The 24,537-nt window shown below is 39.1% G+C and overlaps 1 protein-coding gene across 1 annotated transcript in view; it reads right to left on the reverse strand.

Moving 5' to 3' along the window:
- The window catches only part of Mtrex (Mtr4 exosome RNA helicase), a 59,601-nt gene that overhangs the window by 18,952 nt on the left and 16,112 nt on the right, over positions 1-24,537 (reverse strand). Inside the window, exons 8-20 of the mRNA NM_028151.2 lie at positions 24,179-24,303; positions 23,085-23,183; positions 22,164-22,266; positions 20,254-20,385; positions 18,255-18,334; positions 16,668-16,778; positions 14,742-14,843; positions 12,034-12,159; positions 8,742-8,892; positions 5,157-5,329; positions 4,548-4,616; positions 704-832; positions 24-134 (exon numbers count right to left, since the gene is read on the reverse strand). Coding sequence (NP_082427.1) covers positions 24-134; positions 704-832; positions 4,548-4,616; positions 5,157-5,329; positions 8,742-8,892; positions 12,034-12,159; positions 14,742-14,843; positions 16,668-16,778; positions 18,255-18,334; positions 20,254-20,385; positions 22,164-22,266; positions 23,085-23,183; positions 24,179-24,303 — 1,511 coding nt within the window. The remainder of the gene's footprint in view (positions 1-23; positions 135-703; positions 833-4,547; positions 4,617-5,156; positions 5,330-8,741; positions 8,893-12,033; positions 12,160-14,741; positions 14,844-16,667; positions 16,779-18,254; positions 18,335-20,253; positions 20,386-22,163; positions 22,267-23,084; positions 23,184-24,178; positions 24,304-24,537) is intronic.

Here is a 24,537-nt window from a genome sequence, read left to right on the forward strand (position 1 = left end):
AGGTTCTAAGTGGACATACATACCTGTATGGATTTTAAGACACTCTGTCTGTTGTCCACAGGTCGAAGGTCTTTTGGAATATAGAGCCTGACAGTGCTGATGGCAGACAGGAGATGCACCAAAACTGGAACAACCTACAAATGTAACACTACGATTAAATTCCCCATTTCCAAATGTGCATCCATCAAAGCAAGCAGCACTTACAGTATTTCACAGGCATAAACAATCCTTGTAGACCAGCTACTTACCACAAAGCCCAAATCTTAATAGAGACTGCAAATGTTAAGAGTCACGTGAATGGTACATTAAACAGAAGACCCCCTCTGCTAGTCCAGCTTATTCATGTTTGTGTTCTAATTACTAGGCACTTTTTAAGCAGATAATAAGTAGTAGCAGGAAGGAACAGGCACACTCCAGCCGGACTGGAATGAGATGCGGGGAAAAGCACTTGAGGAGAAGGCAACACATCCAGGTGAGACTCGAATTTGCGTGGAATTTGCGGTTCTCTTTGTCGTTATTTCCCTGGTTGTAAGTTGATAAAGAAAAACTAAACAGCTCTTACACCACCCGCCTGAGACTTGAGATGACTTCGATGATAAGATCCCTTGAACCCTCTAATTCAGACAGCATGGCAGTGTGTTCAGCATGAGCACACACAGCGACGGTAGCTAAGAGCTCTGAAAGTGCAGAGGGCAGCACGGACCTGCATCTCCCCTTTCTCGTCTGGCTTCGCTGGCTTTGCTGCCTCGGTGGCTGAGTTCTTCAGGCTTTCCTTGCTACAGCGCAGGAGGACTTCCACCACATACAAGGGATCCAGTTCGCCAGAATTGGGCTACAAAAGCAGGATAAAGACAAGTGCGGTAACTCTGTGTACACAGGGCTCATTTTCTCAGAACACACATGACTGCACACGCAGCCCAGGAAATGTTAACTTCATAAAAAGTTGTCTCTATATCCTTCAGAGTGGTCCAAGTTTCTAATGAGTAATGTGTAATAAAATTATTCCAAAATTAAAAGAGCAACATGAGTAGCATCAAAAGGTAAGTCCATTTCTAGCCCTATCAAGCAGCATGCCAAGCACTCTCCAATGCTTACACGGCTCATGTGATTTTGTATCATGTGATACTGTATTTTAGTTCTTTCATATTCTCTAAAATAAGATCACCTGACATTCTCAGACACAATCACACTTGACTGTCAAGTTTTAGGTTGTTTTGAGACAAGGTTCAGTTGGCAGTGAATTATTTATTCACGTAATGACGGGCTTTTTTATTAGAAGTGTATTTAATGAAATATAAATATTTTATACAGTATATTTTGAACATTTTCTTTCACCTCTAACTCTACCAGATTCCCTACTCCTACTCTCCTCCCTAATTCTAAGTTCATGCTCATATCTCCCCCCCCCCCACACACACACACTCAAACAAATATCCAATAAACAAGAATGAGTAAAAGAAGCCTTGGAGTTTTTGTGTTGACCAACTGCTCCTGGGCATGGGGCCTGCCCTGAGTGCAGGCGACATACTCAGTAACATTGCACTGAAGAAAACTGGCTTCTCCTTCCCCAGCAATCATTGTTTCCAATGCTGGCCTTCAATGTCTGACAATCCTCTTGCCTTCCAAGGACTAAGATTGCAGCACTAAGCCACTACATGTGGTTTAATCACATCTTCTGTGATCAATGTTTTTGGTTTCAGTAAGGAATTTCTTCTCATTTTTAATAAAATACTTGAAAGATTTTTCTTACATAAATGAAATAAAAGGAAAGTTCTTTGGAAGGAATAAAACATGATTGCTGGGCTCTACCCAGAACATTTTTTTAAACTTCTGTCTTAGTTAGGGTTTTACTGCTGTGAACAGACACCATGACCAAGGCAAGTCTTATAAAAAAAACATTTAATTGGGGCTGGCTTACAGGTTTAGAGGTTCAGTCCATTATCATCAAGGTGGTATCAGTATCCAGGCAGGCATCAATTACAATAATAAAATTCTATAACCGGGGGCTGGAGAGATGGCTCAGTGGTTAAGAGCACTGACTGCTCTTCCAGAGTTCCTGAGTTCAATTCCCAGCAACCACATGGTGGCTGACAACCATCTGTAATGGGATCTGATGCCCTCTTCTGGTGTGTCTGAAGACAGCTACAGAGTACTCATGTACATAAAATAAACAAATTGTAAAAAAAAAAAATCTACAACCTATCTCTGCAAACAACTACCCATACCTTAACAAAAGTAACATATATTCTGAGATATAAACCATAAGCACAATCACTAGATTCACGTTTCTAAAAAAGGCAAATTTCATTTCCAGTCAAAAAGGAAAATTAGCTTTCCCTTACCATTGATACTATTTTTTTTTTTTTAATTCCAAAGTATTTTTCAGTTTGGCTAGACAAAGCAAAATCTTTTTTACTTTGAAATCTTATCTCTAATGTACATGCAGCCTAGTTATTAAATAAGTATTATACACAATAGTTTAGGCAAACAGTTAAAACCAACTATCAATTTCTCCTGAGATTATCAGATTTTCAAAATGGAAAACAAATACTTCTAAGTAGAATATAGTCTACAATCTGAAGAATGGATTAATTAAAATGTGTGATAGTATATGCAGAAAAATAATCTGCTCCAACGTGAGTGGGACAGAAAAATAGCTCAATGGGGTAAGTGTCTCACGAGCAGGTCTAAAGACCCGAGTTCCATCTTGAAGACCTGGAGTAGGAGGAGAAGAACCAACTCCCAAAAGCTGTCCACCGACTTCCACTAATGTGCAGTGGCATGTGAATGTAAGCACACACATACATAGTATATGCGTAATAATGCAAAAAACCCCATGTATACACATATACAAATTATACAAAAATTAATGTATATACTAAGTAGGTAATATTTCAAAAGTAATAAAATAATTTCATAGTTTTAGTCATCAGAAGAAGACATACAGATTGGTGGAAAACTGAGAATCTCTATCAATTGAAACAGAAAATTATTATATTCCACTCAAGTCTCCATTCCATCGTTACCCAGAACTCTCAATAATTAGTGTACTATTTTTATATATGGGCTAAAGATTAACAGAGACAAATAATATTTTTAGAACTTTGTGTACTGAGAATTTAAAGATATAAGTAGATTAGCTATAATTTTTTCTTTCTTAAAAATGCAAGACCTTACATTTCCTACAGTTCCCACATTGTGACATGGCAGTTCAGGAGAGAAACTAGGAAAAGGCAGCCATGTAAGAGGACTATATTAAAAAAGCACCTAGTCAAGAAAATTAGTAAAAATCATTAACGACAGCAATTATTTGTCATGTTATTTCAGTCAAAACTCCTAGTTCCCCTCATGCCTCTTCCCAGCTCGGTGGGACAGAAATCTCGACGCCAGGCCCAAACTACAGAGGGGCCTCCTTGTGGCTCTGTGTGTGTGTGTGTGTGGGGGGGACGGGGGACGGGGACAGGACGGTCATTTTTCTGGAGCTGATGGGCATTAGCAATTCTCATGCTTCTCCTCCTACCTGTGGCTGAGACTAAGCACTGGGCAGTGAGACTAAAGCATTCTAGTTCTCTTGGCCCAGCCCCCAGTGGCTGGCCAAAGGGTCTCTCTAGGGCATAGGGCTTCTACCATCCAGGATGACCATGGATACATCCAAAGTCCAGTTCTCCTTCTATTTCAGAAACATGAAAGGCCAAATAGTGGTGGACACTGGTCAGAATATTTATACAGTAGATATCACATTGTTTTATATTTCTGTTATCCCCTTACTACTGTCTTCTAAACAAATGAGTACAAGGGTTTTGTATCCACTAGCCCTGCAAAATGGCATGCGTTTAACAATACAAAAGTAGGCCTATAAATTAGTGATTGCTAATAAGGATAATTTAATGAAAGAAAGGGGGGGGGCATGCTAACCATACAGAGGTCGAGAACCAAAGGAAATATCATCTACCACAAGCCAAAGACCTTAACAATTTTTCAGTAACAGATAGCTTCAACACTACAATGTCTCTGTATTTCAAGGCTAATTTAATTCCAAAGCTTAATTCTCAAGGACCCCACACTTACCTGGAACAGAGAAGTTAATCAATCATTTTAAAAGCAAATTCTCCATTTTAGAGATAAAACCAGACGTGGAGACACAGACTATCATGGCCTAGATTACTTACTGGCCCAACAAGTAGTGCCCACCGCAAACAAAATAAACACTAATACTAATAATAGGCACATGGCTGACTTATTTCAAAAACAGCCACTCTTCTAATAAATTAACAAGATATTTTATTTCATAGACAATAATTATTCCAAAATACTCATATAAATATCTGCCAAAATCCCCTTTATTAGAAAAGAACCTTAATAAAGGATTCTCTCCTTTAATTTTCTACATATTTCTAACATATACCTAAATCCAAACAGCAGAAACTGATTTTTTTTTCCCAACACTCAAAACTGGAAAATGAAGGAAAAAGAAAGAAAAACGTGGTCTTGTGAAGTCAGAGTCTCTTGTTAGCAAATCCCTGAGTTTCTTCAGGGCCACAGCTTACCTTGACATTTGACTTTTTTGAGAAGTTCACTACTACTCCCCAGCCGAAATCATCGCCTTCATTTTTCACCTGAGAATAAAACAAGCAGACAAAACTCGTATTTAGATCCAAAGTACAATTGGAGCCTTTCATATCTCCATTACAGGCTAAAATGTGAAACTTTCCCTATCGTGATTAAAGGGTCACAAGGCAGTGAATTAACTGAACAGTAAAACAAAAGCAAACCAAGAAACAACCAACACCAGATCTCATCGTTTCCAGGAATCTCTCAAGTGCAAACATGCCAAACAGAATACCATTTGTTCTGAGAAAATATTCAAAGTATTTTATATCTACTGATTCGAGACTTCTAAACAAATGAGTACAAGGGTTTTGTATCCACTAGCCCTGCAAAACTGGCTCATTTTTAGATAGCATTTCATAATTAGAAAGCTGACATGTGCTGACTAAAAGCCTTCATGTAAACTTCTAAGTTGGGATAATGTGAAATGGATGAAACGACGGGTCTTGGGGTCTTGGTCACCTCCTGTAGCAGGAAGCACTTTACCAACATAAGCAAGCCTTTAACATTTGTAACAGACAAATACCTGATACAGACCCACGGCGTACCTTTACCAAACGGCCTGGCTGTAGAAAGGGTAAGCAGTACTTTGGTTTATGAATATATTCTTCAATCTCTTTTCCCAGCTTGGCAAGTTGCTGTCTAATCTTGTAATAGATGACCACATTTTCTTCATTGGGAATGACTATTTTATTATACTGCTCTTCTGAGTTCTTTACCTCTATAAACAAAGCACAGGTCACAATGCTGTCAAAACGACTACATACCTCACATAAATTAAATCCAAGACGATTTTTCTCCTGTGAATCTACAGGTCCAAGCCAGCTACTGAAACGGTTTGAGAAGGACCATGTCTCATCTAGTTCCTCTCTTAAGGGCACTTCCTTTGTCTCCCTATGGCTGGCACCATCCTATGCTAACCTATGCTATGATTCTGTTCCCAACTGCCCTTGGCTTGTGTGAGCTCCCTTTCCACAGCACACAATCATGCTCCCAGTCCAGTGTTAAGTATTGCTTCAATGGTAAAATACACATCGCACAGTTGCTGCCATTATAAATTCCAGAACTTTATATAAACACGAACATCTACAGTTCATGGATGTGCAGCCACTTTTACGCCAGCTATTTGTCCCTGCTGCCATTGCAAATATCTAGGAAAAGCCTTCGTTTGAACATGCTATAACTCAGTCATGAGTGTAGTTGCTGAGTCATGTGGCAATTCTTCATTAAAGGTAAAGAACTTTTTAAAAATTTTCTACAAAAACATAACATTCTGCTGTTTACCTTTTATTAAAAATAAATAAATACAAGGTGCTGATCCAGTTAGTATGTAAATAGTTTTGAAGCAATGATACTCAACATCCTATCAATGTGCTTTGGCCATTTGTGTATGGTTTGCTCTTAGTTGATTTACTTAATTCCTTACTTTAAAGAACTGGGAAATGGTCCCTGGGCCTTGCACATGCCTAGCCCATCTGTCCATTTTTAATCAGAATTGTCTTTTGCTGAGTCCTAAGCGTTCATTACACATTCCAGATCTAGATTGCTTTATTAGAGTGTTTGCAAATATTTATCCTATTTCTAGCTACTCCATAGTTTCAAAAGCAAGTTTTTACTTTTGTTGAAATCTAAGTCATTCATATAGGTACTTGTTCATATTTTCAGGATCATAGCTAAGAAACCAGTGGCAACTGTGGAGATGTCTGTCCTCCTGCCGCCTGTGCTGAGTTTTCTAGTATGACTTTATCGTGGACTCGTCGTTTCTTTTCCTTCCCTTCCCTTTCTTTCTCTCTTTCTTTTGCTGGGTATTTGGGACAGGGTTTCTCTGTGTAGCCCTGGCTGTCCTAGAACACACTCTGTAGACAACATTGAACTCAGAGATCCACCTGCCTCTGCCTCCTGAATGAATACCTGCTTCACCAGTCCCCCCCCCCCCTTGGATTTAACTCCTTCTATTTAACCAGGATGCTTCATAATTTTGAGAATTAGAGAAAAAGATAAACTTTAGTATGCATAGCTCACAAATCTTTCCTGGAGACTAACTAAGTGAAACAATATATAGCTATTCCTAGCTGACAGCATAGCACAGTAACCAAGAAGGCTGCTACAGATACAGAACCAGCCAAGGTTTGCTTCTTCCTTACAACTGCTGACCTTTTGTATTCCTGGTCGGCTTTAAATGAACCATTTCACTACTTACAGAAACTGAATTTAATCCACTAGCAACAAGAATACTATCTGTCATAGCACACATTATAGAAGTAGATTATCAGAGAAAACAACTGATAATTTATAGACCGGGATAGAGAGATAGGTCAGTGGCTAAATGCTTGTTATGCAAACATGAACACCTCAGTTTAAATCTTGGGTATCCATGGCAGGCACTTCTGTAACTCCAGTGTTACAGGGTGGCTCCTGCAGGCTTGTTGATCAGCCAGGTTAGCTTAAACAGACAAATCTTGTTTGAAAAATAAGGTAGAGACAGAAAGATGACTCAGCAGATAAAGATATGTGCTACTAATTCTGATACACTCAACTTCAATTCCCCACATGGCGGACCCACATAATGGGGGTGAAAATTAACTCCCGAAAGTTGTCCTCTGATTTCCTGATGTATGCCAGGACATGTGCGGCCCATTCCCAAAATAAAGCAATGAAGAAAGCAATGGGCTCTACAAGCATAAAGATCCACATAAAAAAACTAGGTATGGTCACTCATGCGATGGGAAAGAAACAGGAAGATCACCAGGGAATGATGCCCACCAACATAGCAAAAGTAGTGTTCCAGGTTCAGTGAAAGCCCGTCTCGAGGGAATGAGGCAAAGTGCTAGGAGGAGGATCCCTGATGCCCACCTTCCGCCTCCACATACACATGCACATATGTACAAACAGATACACACACCAAAAACCAAGAAGGGGGTAGAACACACAGGAAGATACTCAGTTCGGAGTTCCAGCTTCCATATGCACGCACCCACACGTTTATCTCACGCCTACAAAATTAAATCTACCAAAGGACAATACGACAAACAGAAGTCATTAAAATGTTTTATAAAAGTGGACCCGAAGAAAACAAGATGCAGAAACTATAAAGCAGTAGCTGTGGTTGTACAGCTGTCTCTGTGTATATTAAGAATTAGATATTTTGAAACTGCTTAATTCATACCCAAATTAAAGCACTGTATCTTCTTAAGGATTCACAGGCTATAGCATTCTTTGCGTGTACATACATACAATGTGTGCGTGTGTTTGCGTGTACATACATACAATGTGCATGTGTTTGCGTGTACATACATACAATGTGTGCGTGTGTTTCAAAGTCAGAGGGGGGTGTGTCTGCCTCTATCACTCTCCACTTTATGTTGTAAAGATTTGTTTATTTATTTACTTTATTTCTGTGAGTGCACTATAGCTGTCCTCAGACACACCAGAAGAGGGCGTTACATTACAGATGGCTGTGAGCCACCATGTGGTTGCTGGGAACTGAACTCAGGACCTCTGGAAGAGCAGGCAGTGCTCTTAACCACTGAGCCATCTCTCCAGCTTTCTACTTTATTTTTTAAGACATGAATTCTTAGTGAACGGAGTTTACCAATTGTTGGGCAGAGAACATTAGGGATCCACCTGTCTCTCATTCCATCAGTTCCAGGGTTGTGACCACTAGTAGGTAGTAGCCTACTAGCATGTCACCACACAGGTTTAAAACAGAAACAAAACATAGATGCAGGATGTGAACTCAAGACTCACACGTACTCAGCAGACACTTTACTGACTGAGCCATCTTCTTAGCCTGTCACAAAATTCTTCTTGTGAGACATCATTTTAAAAATCAAATTTTATATTGAACTTTTTGTTACATGATTATTCAAGGACATCAACTATATATTTTTAAAAATCACAAAATCCACGATGGTTGAACCAACTAGAAAAAACTATTCTGTCAGAACTGTCTATACATATTTTCAAGTCTGTAAAGGCTAGACTACAATTCTACATTTTTAACTTAATGGCCAAGATTTGCTTTATTAGACAAAAAAACAAAAAGAAACAAAAGAAACAGTGCTAAAACCACCACGGAGAGAGTCGTCACTGTGCTGCGGAGTCCGTTACAGAGAGAGAGGGTTCATACTTACTTTCTACGACCCCTGGAATTGCTCTATAATGCTGAAACTGGTAGAAGGATTTTTCAAGCATGTACTCGGGGTTAATTTCTTCTACTCTTAGTAAGTTCAAAACCATGTTATAGGTCAGATGGAAAGCACTGTTCAGAGGATCAGCTGACCCCTAAAAGAACAAGCATGACAAGTTTGCACATTTCTAAATTACAAAATAAATTTACAGAAGACTTTTAACATGCTTAATAATTTATCTGTACTAACAAATATAAGGATATACAAATTATTTCCTTTGAAGCAAAGTGATAAAATAGTTAATATCTTTAAAAGTATAGCGTGAATAAGATCCCTGACAGTTGTGATGCATGCCTTTAATCCCAGCACTAGGGAGGCAAAGGCAAGAAGCTCTCTGAGTTCCTGGTCTACAAAGAGAGTCCCAAGACAGTCAAGACTACACAGAGAAACCCTGTCTACAAAAACAAAACAACAAAAACCAGTAGGGATATAGTGGTTCAAAGACCACAAAATATACTTAGCTCTCTTTCCTGCAAAGCACAAGGAAGGATTGTTTTATTGGTCTCCAAGTGGGCGGGATCAATTGTGGGAGAAATGTGATGCCACTTTCTGACCAAGTGTTTAATTGCTGGTAGGAAGGGCTATTGTCACTCCCGACACAGTAATGCCAAGGCTCCATCTGGCTGGCTCTTTTAAGAATGCTGAGCAGGATCTGTCCTAAGAACTTGTGATGAGCACAGAGCAAGCAGGTCAGAGATACAAATCTTAAGCTTCTAAGGTTAGGTTAGTGATTGCAGCATAGCCTAGCCTGTAGTGACCAAATGTACTAATATTTCAGAGTGAGATCTGGATAGAAAAAGTATGTTGGAAATATGTGCCATAAAACTGCTAATATAGCTCCATTATAGATCTTTCTGTCTCTATACTTTAGTAATTACTTCTCACCTCCAAAGTATGGCTGTAATCAAAGAAGAGACAGGTTAATGACTAGACACTAAAAATATTTGTCATTAAACACAATAAATCTTGTTGTAAATTTTTTTTTCTGTAGAAAACCAATTTGATTTTCATCCAAAATACTGCCCCAGTGTCTATGCTCACACCTTGTAGCAGTGGCTCTTTAGAAGAATTTTCTCTTTATAAAAATACTTTGCAAGTGTGAAAGTGGTTGTATAGTCATACAAGGGAATGGTCACGTTTTTAAATTGTTTCCTCAGCTCATTAGCCCACTTCTACCCTCGAGAGCGCTCTCTCCTTTCTTAGTGTGCTGTCTCTACTTCTAGTCTATGCCTAACTTACAAGGCATTGCGTCTTACCCTTCTCTCCTTAGGGAGGCTGCCAGGTTTTCACGTCACATGAAGAGTGAGTGAAAGATTGGGTCCTGAGAAGGCGCACACTGAGACACAGATGTTACCACCCATGCCACACAACTCTAAATGGCATAGGAAACACCATGAGACTACTTGGGGGCCAAATACTGGGACTTCAGAATCATAAATGTATGCAGACGTATTTGTGATCAGAATAGAACTTTCACTCAGTTTTAGATGAAGGTGTCCCTAAAGACTCAAAAGGAAAAAAGAGCTCACTGCTGGGGGGACAGTGATGGTGTTTATACACTCTGATTTTATCTATTTATTTCATTTATAAATAAGACTCCAAGCAGGTGGACTTACCAAGTACAGATTGATGAAGAAGACTGTGCTTTAAGACTGACATAAGCAGGAAAGCCGTAAGCTCCACGTTAGGAGTCACTTCTGCCTCAGTCCTTCTTCTAAGTCAAATCACTGAAGATGGTTCCTCAGTGCACTTTACTATCATGAGTGCTCTCATTTTCATTAAATAGTTCATCAAACTATGGCCTGCTACCATTATCAACCTAATTATTCCTTACTATAATTCCATTATGATTCATGACTTTGTTTAGCAACGAGATATGACAAGTAAATCCCCTACATATAGATACTAAAATCAATCACATATTTTAAACCAAATTTTGTATTTTCTCCTCATAAAATAGATTAAAAAGCAACCAAAGCTAAATTCCTTGAGAAGTTCTTTAAAGGCCTGCTATGCTAACACGTACTGTTTTAATCTAGTACTCCGGAGATGGAGACAAGAGGGCCAGGACAAGTTCAAAGCCAGCGTAAGAGCTACATAGCAAGTTTGAAGGTGACTAGACCTCATTAGATTCTGCTGTTTAATCAGACAAACAAAATTCTCAGACTATTCAAAACTCAGAACAGGATGAGTGCCAGCTATGAGTGCTGGCTCACTAGGTAAAGATGCTTGCTATCAAGCTGAAAGACCCCATTTCAATCCCTGGAAGCCACATGGTAGGAAAGTGAGCTGTGACTTGCTCCCCTCCTACACATAAGACAAACAATGCCTAAAAAAGAAATTAAGGCACAGGGAAAGGCCATCTTGCCATAAAGTTGAAAAGTGCAGGATTATGATTAAGGTGTTTGTAATCAAAGTGGGTGAACTAAAGGTAATTAATGGATCCTTACCAAGATACAGACACTTGTCACCCTAAGTACTGGCATCGTGTACTCTAGTTCCCATGCTCTTGGTAAGAGCTAAGGTGCCCAACAGAGAAGGGAAGTGCAGAGTACCCTAAATCTGGAGGCAGAGTCTGTCCTTCGTCCCTTTCTGGAGACTACCCAGTCATTCCCACTACATGAGTTACCTATTAGCTGAAGCCACACACAGAACCAGCCACTTCTAACTCCCTCAACCCAGACAGCTATAGACTATCAACCCATTTTGAAAAAAAAACTAACTTAAAAGTCATCACTGTAGAGAATATCTTGTGTCTGTATGGATGTGGCACCTGTCAATAATAAATCTGATGGCCAGCCAGGCAGTGGTGGCGCACGCCTTTAATCCCAGCACTTGGGAGGCAGGGGCAGGTGGATTTCTGAGTTCGAGGCCAGCCTGGTCTACAAAGTGAGTTCCAGGACAGCCAGGGCTACACAGAGAAACTCTGTCTCAAAAAACAAAACAAACAAACAAAAAACCCAAAACAAAATAAATCTGATGGCCTATAGCTTAGGCAGGAAATAGGAGGTGGGACATCCAGGAGGCAGAAAGGATTCTGGGAAAGTGCAAGGTGAAGAAGTGTCTAGGGAAGATGTGACAAGACAGATGCATGGTACCTGAGCACAGGTAACCAGCGATGCCGGAGAATAAATGGGTTCTTTTCAGTTATGATCTAGTGTGAGAAGAGCCCAGCTATATGGCCAAGTCACTGATGTGCATTCCCAGGACCCTTGATGGGAGAATGGCCTCTTACCTTAAGCAGCTGCTTTCCAATAGTTGGGCTCATCTTCTCGTCTACCATAAGAATCACAATCCCTCTGTCGTCCATGCCTCTCCTTCCTGCGCGACCAGACATCTGGATGTACTCGCCAGAGGAAATCTGAATACGACATTGTCAAGTTTGGGAGAAAATCTGGTTAAAAAAATATATCCTGATGTTTTCTCTTTTTATAGAGTTTACAAATAATTTACACATTTCAAGATATCATTTAAAACATGGACTTTTAAGCCAGGTGTGGTAGCGCACGCCTTTAATCCCAGCACTTGGGAGGCAGGGGCAGGTGGATTTCTGAGTTCGAGGCTAGCCTGGTCTACAAAGTGAGTTCCAGGACAGCCAGGGCTATACAGAGAAACCCTGTCTTGAAAAACAAAACAAACAAACAAAAACATGGACTTTTGGTAAACAAAGATGAAAAGTTTGTGAGAATCTTATGAAACTTAAAGTTTAGTCTCAACTGACTTCACTGTGCATTAACCAACAACTGTCAATTTTAGATAGCCAGTTACTAGGAAATACCAGCTAAAGGCATACAAAATACCTTTCAGCTAGATCAAGAAAAAAAAAAAAAGAATCAAAACTTAAGAATACTAACTACAAAGCAAATTCAACAACTGTAACTTCCTATTTGGCCACAATAGCTTCTTAATCTTCAAAATTAAATTAACACGAAATTGGCCCCTGCTAGAGAAAAATACCACTCTGGATAGGTTTCTCTAGGGGATAGTAGATTCAATAAGACTAGTCTAGTGGAAAATGAGTCATGTACCCTAGATTGTTCAACAGAGGCATCTTAAAAGTGGCAGCACAAACTCCCTGCTCAAGCTGCCATCGTGTCTACACGCGCCTGGGCATCTTTCCTCCTCTGATGGAAGTCCAGGTGTTTGCTGGTTTTCTTTTCTAAACTTTTGGCTGAGGAAGAGCTAAGAAGCACTGCTGTAAGGAGACACTGACACTACTGATAGGCCAGGGGTAAGAAAAATACCAGACAAGAACAACAAAAGACTAGAGATAAGATCAGGACACTTAAAAAAGTAGCCCAATTGAGCAGACTCTAAAGGCATTATTAAATTGTAGTACATCTTTAAGAAATTCTTTTCAAGTGTGAGGATGAGGGCTTGCTTGGCATGTACTGAGCTGTAGAAAACAATAACAATTTGTACATGGTCTAGGTCAGGAAGCAGATCAGTAAGCCACCAGAGCAAGCAAACGTAGGTACAGAGCCACATTCAGACCATATAAAGTAACTAATGAGTTTCAAGGTCTACACGCAGACTACAGGCTCAGAAAGGCTCTGCAACATCACCATGCTCAAGGGCTTCAATCTCTGGTTTTTCCTCAGGAAAATGGGTCTTTAGGGAAGTGTCACGAAGGAGAAGACAAGATAAGTATTTTAGAGCAGTGCTGAGGATCATATTTACACACACTGCTGAATGAAGGTTTTTAAAGGAGTGCTTCTCTACCTTCCTAACAGTGCGACCCTTTAATACAGTTCCTCATGTTGTAGTGACCTCCAACCATAAAGTTATTTTGTTACCTCATAACTGTAATTTGGCTACTGTTATGATTCATAATATAAATATCTATTTTCAGATGGTCTTAGGTGACCCCCATAAAAGGAATTATTTGCCCCCAGGCTGAGAACCTCTGTTTTAAAGCATGTCACTGGAAACTTACTATTCCTTCAAAGATTTCATAAATGTATAGGTATGGATGACAGTATTTAGAAATGACGGGAGAAATCAGTCTGACTTGGGGTTCAAGTTTGCAGGTATAAGATGATGCTATCATGTGTGTACATGTGTGATACATACACTGGCTTAACACTACTGTTAATTCTTGGAAGAATTACTGATTTATTTTGCAATTACTACTGGCAAGTAAGTGTTTTAAAAATAAAGGTAATTTGCTAATGGAAAAAACTTATGCTTTGCCCTTAAATTTCTCATCATTACTTTTTAGGAGTTTGATAGTATTGTAGGAAACTTCACTAAGCTGGAAAAAAAAAAAAAAATCACTAATTTCCAGAGAATAGTTTAGGTAAAAAGCTATCTATTTTTTTCCAAATGGCAGACAGTGACTCTTGGGATCAGGCTGTGCTCACACTACACAGTGCTTTGTCCTGTGCCGTCTCATGCCCACCTATACCCTACTGCCTGCCTGACAATACTCCTCCCCACTGTCCCTACTGTAAGGGCTATCTTCTAAGACTTCTGCTCTTTAAAATGAAAACAAAACACAACAAACAGCTTATGCACTTGTTTGTGCATTTTGCCTGCACGGATGTCTGTGCACCATATGTAGATAATGCAGTGCCCACAGAAGTTAGGAGGTGTGTCAGACCACTGGAACTGGAGTTAGCCCCTGTTAGTGCTGAGGACTGAACAGCGGGCAGTAAGCACTCTTACCTCTCGAGCCAGACCTGTCATCGGCTCTTACGCTGCATCTTTCCTACAATAGTCCACAGAACAGACAGACATCAAGCTAGAATTGCCTGGGTGTTGGAGGTCGGGTCTCCCTGTGGGCCCTGTCTAGCCCAGAGCGCTTTGATACAAAGTAGGGAAACTCCACTTACATTTGAAGCTCTTACACACTTGGAGCTAAAATTCTCAATGATATGAGTCAAAGTCGTATGAGATAAAATAAAGATTAGTCATTATTGTAAAATACAAATGGTTACTTACCCATCTGAAGTCCTTTCCGTCATATTTACGGGCATTTGTAAATAAAACAGTTCTAGCTGGCATGTTAATTCCCATAGCAAAAGTCTCTGTGGCAAATAAAGCCTAAATAAATAAGCAATTATATAATTAATTAGTGGATTTTAAGGTAAAAACAAATAATTTTCAAGTGTAAATAAAATTAGCATTAATTTTTAACTTAGTTCTTTAATGAGGTTCTATAAAAATAAGATGAACTTTGGATTTATTACAGTATTTTATAAATATAACTATTAGTAATATTTTTCTTTATGTTTGTCAAACTTTTTAATTCAGGAAAATTAGTCTTTTTTACATCCCAGTTCAAACAAATAGAACGAGCACATCTGGGCTAATGAACAAGGATGAGGCAACAGAATACCTTTCTAAAGGCAGCCATTTTTCCTGGCTTTTTTATGATAATGAACTAATTCTAAAGATCACGTCACAATTAGGTTCCAGGGCACAGACTCAGTGAGTATTGAATTCTAAAATTCTAAGACTTTATCAGCAAAAACAGTTGGTGTAGGCATGTAAAGTTATATGTCAATAAAATATTAAATAGAGGCTAGAGAGATGGCTCAGCAGTTAAGAGCACTGACTGCTCTTCCAGAGGTCCTGAGTTCAATTCCCAGCAACCACATGGTGGCTCCCAACCATCTGTAACGGGATCCGATGCCCTCTTCTGGTGTGTCTGAAGACAGCTACAGTGTACTCATATAAATAAAATAAATAAATCTTTTTTTAAAAGTATTAAATATTCATCAAGAAAGATAAAACACTTCATGAACTCAAAAGAACACTAGTCATTAGAAAATGAACCATAAATATGCCAAAAGAACGGAACGTTTTCCTTTGCCAAAAAGTCATATAATCTTTGAATGCCTGCCAGTGAACATTTCTAGGAAACGATGGGGCAAGATGAGCTTTCACCTTTCACTTTATTAACAACTACTTTTCCTGAACTCAACAACCTGCAATATTCACTCATACTCTTGAAAATTGGTCCAAGAATAAGTCTAGCAAAAGTTATCATTTATAGAAGAATATCAATAAGGGCTTACTAGGACCTGGGTGTAAATCCTGACTAACACTTCATTAGAGCACTAACGTTTTCTTTTAAATATTTCCCTAAGGCTGAGGCCTCTTAGGATAAAGCACCCGGAAATGATTATGCTCTGAGGCTGTTTCTTGTTTCTAGATATAGGCACATCGATCAGTTCTAAAAAGTGATCAAAGTAGACTCCCTGAGTTCAATATCCTAAAACATTCCTCTTCCTGAGTATAAAAAACAATTCTTATCTAAAGTAACACTTTTAATCATGGATGTAGGAAGACCAGTTATCTAGTCAACTCCATGTCTACTAATTAAACAGCACATTCTACAAAACTATACTACAGTCAGGTGATGCCACTTACATAAGACACTACATAACTTTTCTATTTATCCTCCCAAGTTATAATACAGATATGGCATTATATGAAAGGTCATGTTCATACCCAAAGTACTCCATGCAACCTTCCTAAGGCATGCTATACAAACGAATTCTTCAGAAAGAGAAAAGTAAGTCACAAGCAAGACATGATGGCTCCCATCCATAAACCCAGCATAAACCAAGCAAACAGGAGGACTGCTGCTGGAGGACAGCCTGCGCTCAGAGTAAGAAACTGACTCAGAAAAAACATTAGACAGAAGAAGAAGCAACAGGACAACACAAGATCCCAACAACCTGCCGATGGGGACTGGGTTGGGGAGTCATGGTCAAACCCAGCAAGACCCCGGGTCCAGCCTCCAGCACTGTAAAATCAAACATCCAACAAGCTGGCCTATAGACAATGCTCACTAGAACTTTCACATTGCTCAGACAACACAATTTTGAGACATAAAAAATAAAAAAAGCAAGACAATACCTTTATCAATCCTTCAGAAAAGAGAATTTCTATAGTTTCTTTCAAAATAGGAAGTAAGCCACCATGGTGAATACCAATCCCCCGCTTCAAAAGTGGAAGCACATGTTCAACCTGTCATTTTGGAATAATGTTTATGTCATAAGGAGAGAAGAATTTAACATGTTAAACCTAAAAAATATGTAACTAAAAAGAAAACACTTGTACTTAAGTAAATTATTCTTAAAATTTCTCCAGAATAAATGCAAAATCCAACCTATATTCTTACATATTAAATTGAAACACAATGTGGTCTGGCTTTAAGATTAACATGGTAACCACATATATATATAAAAATATAAATATATTTTGCTGCGTTTTAAACATAACATTATCTCCTACATAAAAGTCTGAGCTGTGACAGCAGAGACTGCCTGTAATGTGTAGAATGAGGTTTACACTCACAGTCCCAGATATTCCAGAGGCCAAGGCAGGAGCACTGAGGAGGGCAGTAAGCCTACGCCTATTAAAGTCTCTTAATAAACTCAAAAGATACTGGCAGTTAAACTCTAACCACAGAACATTAAACTGTAAAATGGACTTCCTTTAAAATCAAAAGACTAACTGAAGAGTACCATTCTCATTACTGCTGCCAAACTCCACAGCACATTGGTTTAGGATAAAATGCACAAAGGCTTATGGAGCAGTCATTTAACACCCACCACTCGCCTGGACTGGAAAAGTATTTTAAACCTTTCTAAGATAAGACACCACCTTAAATCGGGCGTGGTGGTGCACACCTTTAATCCCAGCACTTGGGAGGCAGAGGCAGGTGGATTTCTGAGTTCAAGGCCAGCCTGGTCTACAAAGTGAGTCCCAGGACAGCCAGGGCTACACAGAGAAACCCTGCTTCGGGAAAAGAAAAAAAAAAAGAAGACACCACCTTAAAATGCCAAGAGACTGTAGTCTAGGGTGCTGCTGTAGTCTAGGGTGAGCTAAACACTCTACAAACCAAGTACTCATCTGTGGACCACAGCGTGACCTCCACATTCCCCCTTGCCCCAATCTAACTTTCACACACTACCTTAGTCAAAAGTATTGTCCTCTAGATGCATAGTAAAATCATATGCAGAGGTTTTAAAGGATTCTTCCAACTAAGATGAAAATTAGACAAATATGGTCAGAACCCCTGGGAGTGGCACCAAGTACCAGTACATTTTGATGCCCAGTCAATTCCAACAGTGAAAGGAAAAATATGAATGACATTAAAGCAAAGGAGGTGTTTATTTTCTAAAGAATAAATTAATTTTCATTAGGTATACTCTCTTGTTCAGAATTCTTATAAACTGAGAAATTTAGTGACTTAAAATCAACACTAAAATTTTTGTTATTCAGGAATATAAAAAGTAGTTTCTAGACTATGCTATGTATGCTCTTAAAGAAAATTCCTTCAAACAGCAAATCTTACTTGGCACCTTTTCAATGATTTGAAACATATATGAAGGTGTTGTCTGAGCCTATAGGCCAACATATGTTGCCACAATGCAATAAAATGACAATGAGTTAACAGCTGCTACCTGCTAAAATCCTTCCTTACTGGTGCTAACCCACCTGAGGGAGCTTTTTATCTTCATCAGACAAGCAGTCAATTGCATTATTGAAAACTTCTTCAACCATCTTCTTTTCTTCATCTATGAGAAAAAATTCAATGGCACATAAATATTAAAATGGATCAGTGGTACTAAACCTCACTCATTAAAAAAATAAGTCTATAAAAAGCTGTGGCCCTCTCTGCCCCAGTCCATCAGTCAGAGGGCAAAGGGCGCAGAGACTGAAGGGGACTAAAGGGGTGATGAGAAGCCCTGTGAGTCTGCCTGGTGAGTGACAGCCCGGGACCAGTGCAGGGAAGCAGATCACCGTAACCTGGCTTCTGTAATTCAAGGCTTATATCATTTGGGGAACAGGGACTAGGAACATCCAAGATGGGCAAAGGTCGTTGGCTAAAGGTTTAGGGTACCGAGATGTCTCATTAGCATCGAGAAGCATTGAGAAGCATTCAGGAGTCTCAGGTGCTGGCTGACTGGGTTTGTATTGAGAGAAAGGAAGGTAAAGCTGTAATCTAAGTAAGGTTACATGATATTGTGCAGGGAGATGCACATACACTGTGTGTGTGTGTGTGTGTGTGTGTGTGTGTGTGTGTGTTGGGGGGGGGGGGGCGGGGGCTGAATTCCCTGACAAGATCAGAGAAGGGGAAGCCCTGCCATTGAAGAGAGTCCTCCATTCTGTGCTGAGCTCAGAAGGCTACCCAGTCAATCACAGACTTTGAAATTAATTAGCAGAGTTTCCCCACAAAAGTCAAAGTAAAGAATCAGGGTTTTTTAAGCCACCCCACAAGACACAACTCACTGTCCTTGAAACACATCTAGCAGTTTTAATACATGAAAAAGTTAATAAACTCAGTAACAATATTAAGAGGTTGAGGCAGGAGCTGCCATGAATTGCAGGCCAGCTAGAGCTACAATAGCAATAATTACATCAAAGGAACTGAGGGCGACACTCGATTCAAACATCTACAGGTTCTTACCAACCGGGTACTGCTCCGAGGTAACGGAGGCTGAGTGCAGTAAAGCACTGCTCGTAACTGTAGAGTGTCAATCCCAAAGCCTATATTGTTAGTGTCTCTCTTTACTGTGCCAACCGAGGAATAGATTCTCAAAAACTATCTGATATATTACTCATACATAACCCCCAGTCCTTAAGAATAATTACAATACTGAAAGTTATAACAAGCAAAGCAATTTACCTGTCATCTCATTTTTACCCATGGAAAAGACTTTAAAGCACATAAAGAAAATATGAAAATATGATAACTGAGTTTTTTTCATTTGTTTTGAGACAATATCTCCAATGTTGCCCCAGCTGGCTTCCAGTCCTACTGCTTCGGCTTCCCAAATGCTAGGATTACAGGCCTACATCTCCACACCAGGATAAAACGAAAATTAATTTTGGATTACTCAAGATTTATTATTTGGATTACACATAAGTAGATGAAAATGAATAAGCACTGAAGTGGCAGTCTGGGCTTGGTTATGCTACTCCCCAGCTGTGTAACGTTAAGTGAGATACATTTCTGTGAACATACACTTGCTGGATGTTTTGAGAAATTCAGCACACTGAGGCAAAGAGTGGGTTTAGATTACTGCAAGAATAAAGAACAGTGCTTTCAATAAAATTATCCTTTATTGAATGAGAGACAGATTCAGAATAACTGAATTTATGAAGTACAAGAAAGTATGACTGTAATAGTTCTCAGTAATATTCCCTGGCTTTTTAAATATAGAGATATGTATTTATATCTTCCAATAAAATAGGAGGGCCAAGGTTTGGGCTGCAGCGGTACAGCGCTTGCCCATCATATACCAGGCCCAAGGGGAGATGGAGGACGAAGAAACAGAGAAAACCTTATAAAGACTTTGCAAAGATGCTGAGTCCAAACGATTATGATTATAAGCAAATTGCATATGCTACTAATATAAGTAGATATACTACCAAGAATTTACTTTAGACTAATGCAGCTACAACATTAAAACCACATGGAAATGATCAGTACCTGTGTTGAAGTCTAGCTTCGTCATCTGAAGAGCATATGCTTCACAGTCCTTCTTACTGAAACTGAAGATGATCACAGGCTGGAAATTTCTCTCCATAATCATCTTCACAATCTTGAACACATTTGATGGACCTAAAAAGGGCAAATAAGTCACACCCTAAATTAACTCAAGATGGAGAATAGATCTAAGTAAAACTGTAAAATAAAATTTAAAAGACGCCTATAGTAAAAAACAAGATGGAGACCTTCAAAGCATCGTTGGCTCTGACATTCAGAGTAGAAGCATTGTGACAGAGAATAAAACGAGATTTCACCAGTGTGAAGAACTCTGCTTTTAACAGACATGAGCAGTAAGTAAAAAAACCAACCCCAGTTTTCTACAATATGGAAAAAACTCTCAAGTTATCTATTTGATACAGGTCCACCTGGAATGTAAGAACGTTTAAAACTCAAAGACAATCCAATTTACAGTAAGACAATTGGGGTGCTAAGAAATGGCTCAGCAGTTAAGAGCCCTTGTTAACCATGAGGACCAGAGATGGAGTCCCCGCACTTGTGACAAGTGGGGCTCATAACTAAACTTCAGCTCCAAGGGACCCAATGCCCTTTCTGCCCTCCAAAGGCACAAATACATACAGATATACACACATGTAAGATAAATTTTAAAACAAATTTTTAATTTTTTTCAAGTGCACAAAGGATGATAATGATGCCAAAAGTCTATAGTAAGAGGTTTACCATCAGTGGCCACAGGGAGACACAGATGCGGAGCACACTGAAACACTACTTCACGTTTACTAGGATTATAAGCCACTATACACAACTAAGCATCAATCTAGAAGTGGAGGAAAATGGTACTCAAAAATTCCTCAAAGGAATAGCATGAAAAATGCAAAATGGTGTAGCTACTTTGGAAAATATGTAGCAGTAATCAAAAGGTTAAATTTCCCATAACTCACCAATTCTCCTAGATACAGACCCAGAAAAAAAGAAAACACATATTTCTACAAAAACTTGTAGTACAAGCAAAATGTTTACAGCACTATTATGCATATTCTACAAAAAAAAAACCCAGAAACTCCATATCTACTCAAATACTGTATATTCTCATGAAACAATATTATTTGATCACATATACACTCACAGAGTGAAATACTGACACATAGTATAATACACACAGTGTATGAATCTCATGTCATTCAAAGGAGTCAGCTACAAAAGACCATGTGGAACTATTTTCATGATACATCCAGAGAAGTCAAATTGATGGAGGCAGAAAAAGAGACTAACTTAAAAAGATAGCTAAGTCTGTGGCACACAAGGAAAATGGATGAGGAGCCTGGGGAGAGAAGAGTCGGAGGAAATTTCCTTAGAAATGGGTAGTAGGAGGGCTGGAGAGATGGCTCAGCGGTTGAGAGCACTGAATGCTCTTCCAGAGGTCATGAGTTCAAATCCCAGCAACCACATGGTGGCTCACAACTATCTGTAAAGAGATCTGATGCCCTCTTCTGGTGTGTTTGAAGACAGCTACAGTGTACTTACATAGAATAAATCTTTTAAAAGAATGGGTAGTAGGAACAGTTGCACAGTTCTATGAATCTACTAGAAATTATCATACTGAATTTTAAAATAATGAATTTCATGGTATGGAAATCATATGGAAATTCAAAGCTGACTCTGGCAATGGTTTTGCAATCATGTGAATGAATATACCTGAACCCACTAATTACCACTTTATGTGGGTAAACTATAAACTACATATTACACTTAAATTAATGCCATGTAAGAAAAACATCGCCCTTTATTCATCCAAATTTGTCATACATCAACTATATCTTTACAAAGCTCCCTCAAAAAACATCAAAAGACAGACAAGTAAACTTCTGTCTAAAAGCTAAGCCCCGAATTACCTTTTGTTCCTCCTTTCCGTCCCTTCTGGTCTCCTTTGGCCAAATCACCTGCATCCCGCAGCACTTGCATTGCAGTGTTAAAATTATCTTCTCTGAAGTCACCCTAGAATCATATTTTTTTCTATATAACTTTGCAAATCGATAATCAAGGCTAGAGAAACGACTCAGTGGCTAAACGTGTGTGTGTTCTTACAGAGGGCCTGGGCTCAGTTCCGGGAACACGGAGCGACTCACAAATAGTTAACCATAACTTAAACATTTCTTAAACATAAAGTTTCTCTAAAGAACAATTTTTTTTATGTATGTGAGTACACTGTCACTGTCCTCAGACACACAAGAGGTCAATGTATCCCATTACAGATGGTTGTGAGCCACCACGTGGTTGCTGGGAATTGAACTCAGGACCTCTGTGGAAGAGCAGTCAGTGCTCTTAACCACTAAGCCATCTCTCCAGCCCCAAAGAACAAACTTTAATGCAACAAGATTTTAACAAAGGCCACTTAAGTGATTTGTGATAATAAAGTCTGTTCAAGGAGAATTGAAACTGAACAAGACATAAATCATCCGGCACATCAGAGCGCTTGTTCTCCGGCAGTTGAGAATGGAAGAAAGTGAATTCATGGGTGACATAAAAGTCTCAAATTTAATTTGTTTTTAAATCATCATTTCACTAAGTTGGCCTCAAACTCCTGGGAACAAAAAACTTATCTGAGCTTCCCAAGAGCCAAGACTACAGGCGAGCACTACCACAGCATCATCAGATACTATTTAAAGAATTATTCTTAACGAGTAAAAGTATTTGAGACCGGGGGGGGGGGGGGGGGAGTATGTAGGGGGTGGTTAATATTTTCTCCGTTCACAATTGAGGAAAAGGAACATATAAAAGATGGCATTACAGAGACATGTGCATTCTTCTCTTACATTTTCATCAACCACCAGGTGAAGGCCATCTCCCCCTGCTGGAAATATGTAGTGTTGCAGTGGAGTGGGTCGATAATCAGTGTAAATAACATGACAGGGCTGTAAAGGGAAAGAATTTAAAAAAGTTGTATTTCAAGGTAAACTGTATATTTGATCTACTCAACAAAAATAAAATTTGAGAAAATAAAATTGGCTTAAATATTTGACAAGAATTTAACACTTTCAAACAAGCTTAAAAGCCAGGTAAGTGAAAAATGGGGGAAAGAAATAGATCTACTAATTCATACCACAATCTGATTTTTAATTTACCAGTTCCATAATCAAGGCCAAGTATATGGTCTGAACTTCAATTACCCATGAACTCATCCTAGAGTACTGCAGTCACAGACACTGCCTCTAGCTACAGAGGCTACTGTGGTGATAGAAGGCATCCCTGATGTATGAAAACAAAACAAAACTCAACAGCAGAACTCTAGCTCCATGAGGAGATTCACTGAAGCCACAGAGAAGGAGAGTGACACTGACATCACCTACATAAAGTCAGTTCATGAGGGTAACTATAAAGCAAGGGCAGAAACACAAAACCAATATCCTTTCAGCACTCACAAACAAGCATTTGTGGCACGCACAGTCTTACACTGACATCCAAGTTACACTAGAAATGCAAAGGAGAAACAAAGAATACTAAATGTGAATGTATTTTCATAAGAGCTAGCAAATCAAACGCTAAAGAGATGGGTAGGCTTTTTTGGTCTTCCTTAGAAAAACTTCTGCACTGGGTGCTGGAGCTCACTGTCAGAGTAAATGCACATTATTGCCAAACGTGGGAGAGCATCAGGACTCACTTGGCAACTTTTACAAGATGAGATTCCAAAGCCCAACTCGTAGAGGCTCAGCTACACTGGATTGGAGCTGGAACTCAGACATGAATGTTCTAGCCAGTCTACTCAATTTATAAGCTGCTTGATTTAGGAAGTAGATTCCCAGTAAACTGCCTTCTTTATCCTTAAGAGCATAAGGAAAATCTATAAGAAGATGGCAAGCCCAATCAGCAAGAGTTAAATAGTGAAGACATAAAAAGTGTATACATGTACCTGTTTATGTAGGTGACAAATCCATTCAGCAAACTGTCGAGCATTTGGAATAGTAGCCGAAAGAAAGACATAGTGAACATTATCTGGAAGCAAAATAATAGTTTCTTCCCATACTACACCACGCTCTAAGAAACAAAAATATAGTTTGGAATTTAGTGTTAGCTAAGTGATAGTAAGTTATTTTCTCATAAGCTTACGAATTGAATTTGCAAACTACTTTACACAAGCATATTTTTTGGCCACAGACCATACTGAAACCTGCTTCTGCTCATGGCGCTATGGAGCAGATACAAGAGTAAGGCAGAACAGACCCTGAGAAAGCAGTTCCCACTGTAGCCTTCCGGTTAACAGACAGGAGC

Source organism: Mus musculus, chromosome 13 (genome assembly GCF_000001635.26).
Source record: "Mus musculus strain C57BL/6J chromosome 13, GRCm38.p6 C57BL/6J".
In the NCBI taxonomy this organism is placed as follows: Eukaryota; Metazoa; Chordata; class Mammalia; order Rodentia; family Muridae; genus Mus; species Mus musculus.